The sequence below is a fragment of the Nylanderia fulva genome, unplaced genomic scaffold (assembly GCF_048542155.1).
Source record: "Nylanderia fulva isolate GAGA-0341 unplaced genomic scaffold, ASM4854215v1 Scaffold390, whole genome shotgun sequence".
In the NCBI taxonomy this organism is placed as follows: domain Eukaryota; kingdom Metazoa; phylum Arthropoda; class Insecta; order Hymenoptera; family Formicidae; genus Nylanderia; species Nylanderia fulva.
In genome coordinates, this window is record NW_028190467.1 from 8,053 (window position 1) to 21,780 (window position 13,728).

Below are 13,728 nucleotides of genomic sequence, written 5' to 3' on the forward strand. Positions count from 1 at the left end.
TGACTTGGATGATTTGCAACACATGGAAGAACCTGAAGTCGACAACCATGCTGATATAAATGCGCAGGTATTGTTACATAATGTCCCAGCAGCAGATAGAAATGAAGATCCGGATGATGATCGACATGGTCGCGATCTCAGAGACGAATTATGTAGACAACTGTTTCAACGATGATTTGAATAAGAGTATCCAAATAAATTTGTTTAAATATTATGTTCTAATATTAATATTTAAATATTATGTTTATTATTTTTTTAAATATCAATATCGTGTCGTTGTCAACGTCGACATATCACATACTGCATTGTATCAATCTGTGTCGTTCAATTAAAAATATGTATGATATGTATTTAATGTACAAAACTATTAAAGTGCTTTCAAATATTTATGTTTTTTTAGTTATAAAAATTAGGAAACAATGTACAATTATAGTTTCAAGATTATAACGATTATAACCATAACGATTACACAAATATATTTCATTTATTAATAATTATGAATATTACGATTATATATCTTCTATTCAGCTCATTTTAATTAAAAATTATTAAAGTTTGATATTAAATTTTATAAAATAAATTCTTATGTAATATGTAAGACAACAAATAAAACAATTTTGTTAAAAATTTATCCATACATCAGTCTTTTATTGCCAGTCATATACGCCTATTTTTCATACAAATAGAGAAATATAACTGCATAATGCAAATATATATTTTATTATGATTTTTTATCGATAATTAACAAAAAAATGTAAATTGAACAAGAAATGACAGTTTTGATTTTCAATCACGTTTTGTACGTTTGACTGCAAGTAAATAATGCTGCTTTATTATGTAAAAAAAAAACTCGATAAGTAAATGCAGCTTTTCCCAATTAAAAAAACTCAATAAATAAATGCAGCTTTTTTCAACTAAAAGAACTCAATAAGTAAATGTAGCTTTCCTCTCTTGCAGAGCTTGATACAGCTTTGTCACGCTGTTTATCAAAATAACAGAAAATAAATAAATAAAAAACTAAAATAAACTTTAATAAAATAAAAGTTATTTCAACTTGAAATAAAAATTTTAAATAAAATTAACAAAATTATATAAATTTTAAATACATATAACTTCATTTACGTGAAATGTTCATAAAGTTTGTAACTTTGGTTATAAAGTAAAAAATGAAGTGATTGAAAATGTGTACATTTATTAGCTTTTTTTTACCTTTGAATCCTGTAGAGTTACACATTTTTCCCAATGATGAAAGATCTAATTATTAGATCTAATTAAGATATAATTATTGTAAAAACCAACACACTTGTCTTTTAACAAAATTAAAATTAAACTTAATAAACTGTTCATAAATTTTATAAATTTGTAATAATATCTTATTAACATTTTTTAAAAGACAATGTGTCTATTTTTATAATTACTATATCTGACAGATCTTGTCAGGAAAAATGTGTAACTTCGCAGAATTTATATGTAGAAAAGATTAATAAATGTGTTTTACTACATTTTCTCCTTTAAGTAGGCAAAGGAACAAACTTTATGAATGTCTTATGTATACATATAATTTAGTAAACCTTCAGTCTTATTATATCTTATTAATCTTCTTCGTCTGATAATTCTTGTGTTGAGTATTTTTTACTTTCTATTCTCTCTAGTATCTTAAGTTGCCTTTGTAAGATACTATTTCGTTCTTTTTGCAATTGTAATTGTTCTATTTGTAATTCATTACATTTTTTAAGCTCCGTCAGATATTTTGTACGTGTTTCTTGTTTGGCATCACTTTCTCTTTGTAGCACAGCACAGATGGATTCCTTAAGTGATTGTAGAGTATGCGCCAATTTGCCATCTCGTACTTTTGCTTTTGTATTTATTAAAGATGAGCAACTGCTATCCGTCATGGACGATTTGCTGCTACCTATTACTGATTGAGATTGACTGTTAACTGCAGATGGTGTCGAAGGTGGCGAGTCTAGTGCAATAGAAGATTGTTCTTCATTTACATTCCTATAATAGAAAACATTTTAAATTATATCTAAAAATATATCTAGAAATGAATTAAAAAACATTTTAAGGAGATGATTACTCACTGAGACAAATGTTGACTGACCACTTTTTGCAAAATGTTTTCTTGAGAAACCATTCCATTGCGGCCAGCTACAAAAGATGGTACTCCACTGTGACTTTTTCCAAATAAGTTTATCATTTCACTGTAAAGATACATATGTATTCTATTACTTACTTGTTAAATACTAAATATAATACTAACTACTTAATAAAAACAGAATATTGTAAGAATGACAAAATAAAAATATGAAACAAATCGACTGAACTATTAATTATAATGTTTAATTCAAAAATATCATATATATAATTATATACAGAAAACACAAGATAGAACTTACTCTTTAAATGGAAGAGGTTTAGTGCCTTTTCCAGAACTATTTTTTCCCATGGTCTGTTTGATATGTTTATCCCATTTCTTCTTCAACAATTTAAATTTATTTTTCATGTGATTTTTAGTAGCATTCACATAACCTCTTTCTTGGAAGGATTCTGCTATCGCTTGAAACATAGCCTCTTTACTTTGATATTTTCTTTTCTGGAATTTTTTTTCATGCTGTTCATACTCTGTGAAAAACAACATTATGGTTTTATAGTCCCAAATAAAATAGCCATCATTATTGACACCAGAAGTATTCTCTTTTTCATTATCTGAGTCTATAATTGAAGAGTCCAATGAAGACACAATTGTAGGCGTGTGCTGCATAAAGCTTGTTACAGGAATCGTAACAGAAGAACTCTCATGGATTTTAATTTGAGGCTGAATTTCAGAAGGACCTGCTTTATTTAGTAAAGCATTCACAATTGAAGAGTCTAGTGAAGACAAAGTTGTAGGTGTGTACTGCATAGAGCTTGTTACAGGAACTGTAACAGAAGGACTCTCGTGGATTATAGTCTGAGGTTGAATTGTAGAAAAACTTATTTTATTCAGTACAGAATCCAAAGGCGCAGTTGTGGTTAGGAACTGTGTCGAGTTTGTTGTAGCAGTTACAACAGAAGTACACGCAAAAGTCTGGGGAGGCTTAATTAATTTTAATGATACCAGTTTAGGTTTCACAGCTGAAAAATAAAACTATTAATATAGTACAATATTTATGCAATTTAAATTATCTTAGAATAAAATCATTTAATCTATCTCTTAGAATTTATTTTATTAGTTAATTAAGTAAAAATATAAAAAGTATTATGAGTATTTAAGTAATCAGCATCATATATAAAATTCTTACCTGAATACTTAAAAGAAGTTTCCATTGTGAAATATCAAGACAGTGACGGCGTAGCCGAATAATAAAAGCGAGATTATTGGACTACCCGACTCTTGAGCAGTGGATACTGTTTACAGTACAAGCTTCACACGCATGCGCGATAAAATAGCCCCAAATGCACCACCTTCGAAGGTGAGGCAAATAGAGCGTGCTCTTAATTGCTCCTTAGAGTATGCTCTAACGTGACGCGAACATCTAGTCGCCATCTTGTTTCCGGTGACACGAACGTATTGGAGCGCATTGGAGTGAGAAGGAGCATCTTAGGGCATGCGACGTGAACAAACCTTCGAAGTCATGCCGGCGGGGGCTATGCCCCTGGTAGGTTCAACCTTGCCGGATGAGTTTGGAAGGAGAGGACAGACTAAGAATGCACCAAACGTCTTAAGCCAAGGTGTAAGGCAACGTGCCGATGGCTGCTTGGCCACGAAGACGTGAAACAGCGCGGTCGCAAACGTTCCCTCTGGGGTACCTGCCGACCCCCCAGAGTAGCTAGGCTTGGTGATATCATGGAGGCTCTGAATCACTTGATACTTGTTCCTACCATACTCGTGGGATGAAAAATAGAGAAAAATGAAAAAACTAAAAATACATTCAAACCAAAGTTAACGATGAAACACAAACCCGGAGATAAAGAACAGGACCCGTTCAAGAGAAGGGAGTCTATTCCCAGATCACCACCACCGTCGGCGAAAATAATAACTGGAGGAATAAATAGGCCTTGCTTTAGCGCTTTGCTTGAACAAGGTTAGGAGGCATACGACTCTCCGGCTGAAAAAAAAACGACAAAACGCCCCAGTTCAAAAAATACCAGAGAAACTGATGATAATGATGTATTTATTTTTCCTGAACCTGTTCAAGAAAGCAGTGCGAATAGTGTGGAAAGAGAGAAACTGGAACAAAAAGGTTCACCGAAAGTTGAAAAGGACGACAAGGAAGTTACGCTAGAAGAAGTGAGATCTGAAAGAGTAGCTCTAGAAGAGTTTCTCTTTAATGAAAACAATAAAATCAATAAGAATACAATTAAGTTCATATTGTCTAAGTGGGTGCTACTAGAAGGGAAATTACAAGAGAGTATCGTTGAGAGAGAAAAATTAAAGTGTACTTACCTGGCATCAAAAAATTCTATCAGTTCGATGTCCTATGTTCAAGTGGCGTTCACTCCATGGTCCGGAACAGCAGCATCTGAAACAGAAAAAAAAGAAATTATCCAACGTACTACACTAAAAAGCGGATTCAAGACTAATTCTTCGGTAATGATTGTTAAGCCTTTAAATGAAAAGGACAATTTAACGTGTGAGGATGTCAAAGAAAAACTTACAAAGAAAATGAATCCGTTAATTAAAGAAATAAGGATTAAAAGAATGAGAAAGGTGGGAGACAGAGGCATTCTAGTGGAAACGGAAGGTGGAAACGAATTAAAAAAGATCCAGCAGATAATAGAAGACAATGAATGCGGGCTGAAAACAGAGCTGCCTAAGAAAACTGGACCCAGTATGATAGTATATGACGTAGAAAAGTCGGTCACAAAGGAGCAGTTTATGGAACAATTTTGGTCTAAGAATGTTGAAAAACTTGGAATCGCCAAGCAGGAAAATAAAAGCAGGGTTAAATACAGATACAACACATTTGTTAAAACCAGAAATACTAATAACTGGGTAATAGAGGTGACAGGAGAGATAAGAAGAAAACTCTTGGTGCAAGAACGACTATATATTGACTGGAGATCATACAAGGTTAATGATTACTTAGCCTTGACTAGGTGCTTCCGTTGTCTAGGCTTAGGCCACAGTGTTAAACACTGCAAGGAAAAGACCCCCACTTGTGGACACTGTGGGGGGGGGCGGGCCATATAAGCACCAATTGCTCAGAGAGAGAGAGAAATCTGCAGTCTGCGCTAATTGTACAAGAGCTAAAAGGAAAGACACACATCATACTGTAAGTGATAAGAGATGCCCGGAGTATCTAAGAGTAACTAAAATCGTAAAGAATAAAATAGATTATACATAATGATAAAATTCTTTCAAATAAATGTTGGCCGTTCGCAGACGGCATCATACGAATTAAGATTAAAAGTAGAGGAACAAGGCATTGATGTGTGTCTGATACAAGAACCATACGTATTCCAAGGACAAGTCAAAGGCTGCGCTTCACTTGGTGCAAGAGTTGTTCAAAGTAATAAGGTGACAGATACAAAAGCTGCTATAGTTGTATATAATCAGGAAATAACTGTCACAAAAATCGAACAGTTTACGGACGAACATATAGCTTGCGCACATATAGTACATAATGAAGTAAACTTATATTTGGTATCAGTTTATTGTCAATTTTCCATGGAGCTAAACTATTTTATTAATAAGTTGGAGACTATAATAGAAACGTTCAAAAGCCACGACATGATCATATCAATGGACTCCAATGCTCACTCCAAAACTTGGTACTGCAAAGAGAACGACGCGAAAGGCGAATTACTCGAGGATTTCCTAATAAATAAAAATGTATACATTTTGAATCAGCCTGGAAACGAACCAACGTTCTCTACTATAATAGGAGAGGCCAATATAGACTTGACTGTGGTGAATAGTGGAGTCCTGAAGGATATTAATGATTGGAAGGTCTTCCCGAAAATGACTTCCTCAGACCATAATTGTATATACTTTGAACATAACAACAATAAAAATTCAGAAACAAATCAGGTAATCACAGGACAACTCTATAACTTAAAGAAGGTCAATTGGGATCAGTTTGGCGATGTTATTAAATCAGAACTCAATGGGACCTTTTGTAAAGAAATCACAAATACAAGTCCGGAGAACGCCGTTAATCTATTTAATAGAAAGATTGATCTTATATGCAGTAGCAATCTAAGTAGGAGAAGACCTCTGTCTAGGAAAACAGTACCGTGGTAGAGCGAACAACTGACAAACTTAAAGAAAAGATTGGCGGCATTTCGTAGAAGCTGTAAACGGTACAGGAAACTTAAATATGAAAAGGCGTTTCCTGCCTTCCAAACAATTTTTAATATTTCCGCTGTTATTTAATCCGGACCAGGAACTTTTTTCTTCTTTGTTCTTTTAATTGCTTCATCTATTTCGTCCATTCTTATTTCCTGTTCCATATTGTAGTTTAAGTATTCGCTATATCTGTTCTTTATGTTTTGTGAATCCTCTGCTTCTGTACTTTCCTCTCCATCCGGCATTAATGTTTCCAAAAGTCTCTTCGCCGATGAAGTCCAATCAGTTGTAAAATCGCTACCTAATTTAATCGTACTTAGGATATTACTATTTTTAATCTTTCCCATCATTAGCTTGTATGCCAGTCCCCAAGGGTTTTTCGTAGTGTTCCGGTTCACGAAATCATTCCACGAGTCCTTTTTTGCCTTTCCAATCTCTCTCTTGTAGTCCCTTCTTAGTCTGCAGTATTGTCACGTCCGGCTTCATTAATATGTCAGGGTATGTAAATTTTTTTCCATCTATAAGAAATAAATCCTAAGACTATCAAACATTATTTGAAAAACGCGCCAAAGCCGGCCATGACGCTTAACTCCGCCTAGAAACTAAGCGTGGCGCTTCGTAGCGCCTAAGGGTCTCCCACCACGGTGAGAGTCCCTACTCCGGAGAGTTCCCCCTCTCCAGGCCGCCGCAGGCCCGAGCCGCCGAAACGAAGGACCTCAGAACAGTCCCGAATTTCGTCAGTTCTCTGCGCGACACCGAACAGTACAGTCGCACTTCTAAATTCTAACTCTGAGTCCAAATTCTAACTCTAATTCTAAAATTCTAACTCTAAGTATAATATCCTAACTCTAAAATCTAAATTCTAAGTCTAAGTCTAAATTCTAAGTTCTAGTTTCAAATCCTGTACTACTATACGAATAAATCAGTGTATTCATGTGTGAAAACTAGTGTTCAGTACTCCTCAAAACTTCCACTCCCGTGATAAAATACGACAGCATTTAAATCTGTCATACGGCATTTGAATTCAGAATAATTTAAACTGTTTTGGAGCGGACCACCGCTCATCACAGTTAGAATTAACATTCTCAGCATTTGCCAAAATAAGGAATTGATAGTGAGGTCCGCCGCATATCAACCCTCCTTATTTGAGTAATCATTCAGAGGATGCATCAAATTCAATATGCCTAAGACGCGACGCGCGGGAAGGAAGAATCAACTACGAAAACTAAACCGACTCTATCGTGAATCAGCGACCGAGGAATACTCTCAATTTCTCGGAGTGGAGTATCAGGCCGATCCTGAATACGAGGACATTTTCAACATTAAAAATAATAAGAGCGACGAACTCCTACAGTGGAAGTGTATACCAATAACGTTCCAACCACGACGCCTGCCGCCGCCAAACATCCCAGTGAACGACCCTCGCCGCACGCACTACCTCCAAGTACGAGCCGACACGATCAAGAAAGTGCTACTAAAGGTAAGTGAAATTCATGTTAACCTGAGGAATCGCGCGTGTTAGCAAATTCAGAGACGGTTTTACCACGTGGAAGAGAACATTCTAGAAAAATCTCCGACGCATTTTTCCTCTTTTCCATCGTCACTGCGGAAGCTATAAAAAAAGGGTCAGGCTATAAAACTAGGGTCGTCCACTGCACACGGTACAACTCTCGAACTTCTAACACGGAAAAACGCAAATAATTCAATCTTTTAAAAATCTTTGTGTCTCAGGAAATAACTTCGTAAATCCGTACAACAAAGTAGTCATTTAACCAATAAACTATTAAGAACACTCTCGATTTACCAACAGTATACCGACGTACGTTCTTTTATCGACGATCTTACCAACGATTTACCACCGGCTTATACCGACGGCCTTTACCGACGATCGTTACCGATAGTTGCCGACGTTATATCGACGCCACATCGACTCACTTTGCCGACATTTACCGACCTCTCGACAACGTCCGGTCTCATCAACCACCTACGAGCGAACAACGCATGATCTTTTAATACAACTAACGTGGCAAGTATAGATGTGCCCAATCCCCTTTAGAGGTGTAACCCCTCTTCCAGGAGTTAATCTCCTAATATCTCTCGAGCCTCCGTATTACTGTCAAGTCGGTATCGGGTACATCCATTTTGAAACTAAAGCCGCTCTTTGTCTTTCATGCTTCGCCGCATTACCTCGAACTTCTCAATTGTTCTGGACGCGGATCCGGAAACATAGCCTAACCATAGGTGGATTATTAGTTGGGATAGTTTGCGGAACTTGCAGCAACCGCCTCACCCTCTCTCGGGCGGGTGACCTATGCGAACTTTGCGAGTCTGTATACGAAGACTACTCGCGTAACCCAGATAGCGTCCCGGCGAGGATAGAAGACGGAACCACGATCATAACTGTAGAATTACAGATAGGCTCCACGCCGTAACTGCTACTTTAAGGGTAACACATTCTTTCCCTTTCCTCCGCATCGTGCAACCTTTGTCGGAAAACCCTTCGTCGTGGGTATCCCCGGAAAAATTTCCGTAATACGACGTTGTCTCGCGCAATAGTTCGAGTACGTGCAACGCGAATCATACACTCGCGAATAACACGCCGCGACTGCGAACGGGACGTAACAAAATTGGTGACAGCGGTGGGATACGTAATTTCCGAGCTATGGTTGACACGCGCCGGAAACAAGGAGAAAGGGAAGATTCGGTAGAAAAGGAGGGAACGAGGAAAGAGTTTTCCGAAGCAGAGTTAGCTGAAATTCAGTTGAAACTAAAACAACGAGAAACCGAGTTAGCCGAAACTCAGACTAGACTAAAGACTAGGGAAGCCGCGTTAAGGTCTAAAGAAAATAGTTTGAAAGACGAAGCCGCCTACCTAACCGACTAACGTAAAAAGCAGGATAAGAGAGAGCGCGAGTTGGAAACCCTTAGAGAAATAATGCAAAAAACTTCGGAGGACGCCGCTCCTCGAGAAATGACGGCGTTAAAAGATAGCATCCTCGCTGAAATGGAGGAATTGCGCCGGGAAGTAGCTCGTCTCCGCAGAGAGACCAGTCCGTCTCTACGGCTCTCTGGACAACCCTTATTGTCCCTCGACGATTCAAACGGGCAACCCGGCCCACATATGGAGTCGCCTCAACTCCCCAAGGTCTCATTTCGCGAAGCAACGGAATCTGTACCTTTTTTCGACGGATATAACGTACCACTAGGGCAATTCACGCGAGCATGTCGTCGCGCTCGGGAAATTATTCCTCCTTCCTCGGAGCGGAACCTCACTGCTCTGCTAAAAACTAAACTTCGTGGACGCGCCTATTACGCCGTCGAGGACGAACCTTGCGAAAGTGTCGTACAATTAATAGACCTACTCAATAACGCTTTTGGCTCCGCGAAAACAATCGATCAATATAAAGGAGAACTTAGTACGGTGTACTTGAAACCACACGAGCATATGTTAGATTACATTAGTCGTGTTAAGGAACTCAGATCCGCGATCCTAGATGCCAAGCGCCGTACAACGGGAAATGTGAACGACGAAATTGCTCTCGAAATCGACGAACTCACGGCACGATCATTCTGTGACGGTCTACCTCTTCAGTACAGACTGCAGATGGATAGACGCCTTTTTTCCGTACCGTTTGAGGCATTTGCAAGGGCAAAGGAACTTGCAAAGAGAGAGGAGCTGGACAGAGATCGAAATAAGCCGCGCGACCGTCGCAAACCGGACCCCCCACGTAATGAATATACACGCCAGGCGCAAACTGATACTATTCCGCGCAATGGAAATTATTCTCGAGAGCGTTATCCGAATAATTTATCGCGTAACAATTACGCGAGACCCCCTGTAACGCGAGAAAGAGAGGATCGTCCAGCCTACAACGACAGACGGCAAACCTATAATAACGCGAACTCTAATAATGCTCTTCTTCGTCAAAATGACCGCCTTAACAAATGGTGTCGCTATTGTAAAAACAATGGACACGAAATCGAGGAGTGTAGAAAACGCGAATACAATAATAACGCGCGGAAGAATGAGACGGGAAACGCATCGAGCCCTGCGGGAAGGTCGGGTACACTTCACCAAGGGGCTTCTCCCCAAACGACCCGTCCGATAAATCTAGTCGAAGGAACGAGTACCGAGAAGCCAGAATCGCAACATTAAATTTACCCGGTCATTCACACGCGCCCACCGTCGCCTTAATTGCTGACGGACTTTTACAAGAAACAACATTTATGATAGATACGGGGGCCGCCCCTAATCTCATTAAAATTCGAAATCTACATCCCGAGGTTAAAATCCGTCAAGATGACACGTTGTACCTTAGCGGTATTACAAACGAGAAGATAAAAACACTCGGGTCCACCGAAATCGTGTACATGGGTTATCCCCTCTATCTCCACGCGGTACCAAATAATTTCCCAATCCTTCAAGAAGGGATCCTAGGATCCGACTTCCTCCAAGATGCTAGCAGCATTAATCTCAAGGAAGGGTCAGTGTACTGGCGAAATATTCAAATTCCTTTCTCGCAGCGCGAAACTATAGTAGTACCTGCTCGATCGCGCTCAACGTTCTACGTCAACGTACAAAATTCCGACGTTGCAGTAGGATACGTCCCGCGTCTTAGCGTCTGCGAAAACGTATTCCTCGGAGAAGCGATAGTCACTAATCACGGTGGAAGGGCATACCTCCACGCAATCAATGCTAGTGATACAGACCGCGAGTTAGTGGTCCCTACGATAGACCTCCAGGAAATAGAACAAATCTCTAGCGGAAGCGAATCCGATGCAACCTTAGGGTCATCAAACCAAATCCTTTCTATTTCCTCAACCACAGAGTTATCCTCTGTCGAACAGAAATCCACTATCCGGGATCTCCTTCGTCTCGACCATCTAAACAAAGAAGAAATTAACCATGTAACTAACCTAATAGAAACGTACAGCGACTTGTTTCACCTGCCAAACAAGAAGCTAGGGTACACAGGGTTGCTATCTCACAAAATTACGACAGCCGACGATCAACCCATACATACCAAACAATATCGTTTCCCTCCAATCCACAAGGAGGAAATTGACAAGCAAATAAAAGAATTACTAAACAACGATGTAATTAAACATTCGGAATCACCGTATAATTCACCCTTGTGGATAGTACCTAAGAAACCCGATTCGAAGGGAAACAAGCGTTGGAGAATGGTCGTGGACTATCGAGCACTAAACGAAAAGACGATAGGCGACGCGTATCCTTTGCCGAACATAACAGAAATTCTCGATCAGCTAGGCAGCGCAAAATACTTTAGTGTATTCGACCTCGCGTCCGGATTCCACCAAATACCGATGCACGAGTCGCACGCGCAAAAAACTGCATTCTCGACACCGCATGGACATTACGAGTTCAAGCGAATGCCGTTCGGCTTAAAAAACGCCCCAGCGACGTTCCAACGACTCATGGATCAGGTTCTATGCGGACTACAAGGAATCGAACTTTTCGTTTATCTCGACGATATCGTATTGTACGCCAGCTCACTCCGGGAACACGAAATCAAGTTCAACAAACTAGCCGAGAGATTACGCAAGGCTAACTTGAAGCTCCAACCAGACAAATGCGAATTTCTGCGCAAGGAAGTCGGATATTTGGGCCACATAATTAGCAGCGATGGGGTAAAACCAGACCCATCTAAAGTAATCGCGGTAAAGGAATTCCCCAGGCCCCGCAACGCGAAAAATATTAAACAATTCCTTGGCCTTGCTGGATACTATCGTAGATTTATCCCGGATTTTTCTAAAATTGCACGGCCCCTTACAGACTTGCTAAAGAAAGACAAAGCATTTGTTTGGGAAAACGACCAAGAAAAGAGTTTTACGAAACTCCGCGATGCATTATGCTCTAAGCCCATTCTCCAATTTCCCGATTTTACGCGACCTTTCGTCGTCACAACAGACGCTTCCGGTTACGCTATCGGAGGAGTCTTGAGCCAGGGGGAAATCGGCAAAGACCTACCCATTACTTATACATCTCGTCTTTTGAATAGCGCAGAAAAAAATTATTCAACAATCGAAAAGGAACTACTAGCTATCGTCTATTGCGTCAATTACTTCCGTCCTTATATATATGGACGAAAGTTTACACTAGTTACGGATCATAGACCGCTGGTGTGGATGCATTCCGTAACGGACCCCACCTCACGGCTCATCCGATGGCGCTTAAAACTTGCGGAATACGAATATAGCGTAGTGTATAAGCCGGGAAAAATTAACGATAACGCCGATGCACTTTCCCGAAACCCAATCCAACCTGCTAACCTAAACGTGATAAAGCAAATCCTACCTCTTGAACAAACCCGAGAACTCTCCAGTTCCGAGGAATCATTATTTAACCCAAAAAAAAGGCGATCCGTCGAAACGCCGCAACAAATCGGAAGATCGTCGCAGCAAACGGAAAGCGACGATACAGACGACCCACCAAACACGCGATCTTCTAACAAAACCGATATCAACAACGACGATATTAACAATGACGAAACCGGCGAAATAAGCGAGACTGAGAGCGACAACAGTTCCGATCCTAGCGACGACACCCCTATTTTCGATAATATAAATGATCGATTCGTGCAAAGAACTAAAATCGGACCGCAAGTTATATCGATCCCAGATAATTTCGTCACGCGTAAGGATAACCTAGTCGTTTTTGTCACACAACAAGGTACACCAATCGACCTTGGAGCTCGCATGCTCCAAGAGAACAAATCTTTGCCCACGATTAGAGGAGCAGCTCTAGCCAGGGCAAAGGTAAACCGCGACGGAAATCGCCAAATTATATCGTTAGTCGTTAAAGAACGCGAATCGGGAATTACCGAAAAAGAGATACTACAAGAATCATTACAATCGCTGTTGGATGTCGTCAGAGAATTGGAACTGTCTTCTATCTCATTAGCCAGAGGCGATATCGACAACGTCCCCTGGAACGCGGTACACTCTTTACTAACGCGCATTCTAAGCGAAATTAATGTAAAAATATTCATTTGTAATAACGAAATATCTATTCCCAAAAAAACCGAGAGAGAAAACATTATCGCCGAAAATCATAATTCAGCGATCGGTGGCCATAAAGGCATCACAAAAACATACCAACGTATAAAGAAACGCTACCAATGGAACGGTATGAAAAATGACATTCAAATTTTTATAAAAAACTGTCGCCCTTGTCAACTAAAAAAATTAGTCCGCGTAAAGACCAGACAACCCATGGTTCTAACGGACACTCCTGGCACAGCCTTCGATAAAATCTCGATGGACATTATGGGACCGTTACCCGTCACACGGACTAATAACAAATATATACTTACCATACAAGATCTTTTAACAAGATATTCCTTAGCAATCCCTCTGCAACACGCTAACGCGATTGACGTAGCTGACGCGTTCACCAATGAACTAATATGCGTCTTCGGAGCGCCAAAAGC

General features: G+C 39.5%; 1 protein-coding gene across 1 annotated transcript; it reads right to left on the reverse strand.

Annotated features, from left to right (window-relative positions):
• Nucleotides 1-858: 858 nt before the first annotated feature.
• On the reverse strand, nt 859-2,137 carry LOC146721960 (uncharacterized). The gene is made up of 2 exons (XM_085485797.1): nt 2,085-2,137; nt 859-2,001 (listed from the first exon to the last, which is right to left on the reverse strand). The coding sequence occupies exons 1-2, from the start codon at nt 2,135-2,137 to the stop codon at nt 1,593-1,595; spliced, it is 462 nt and encodes a 153-aa protein (XP_085341923.1). The 3' UTR covers nt 859-1,592.
• Nucleotides 2,138-13,728: the final 11,591 nt, after the last annotated feature.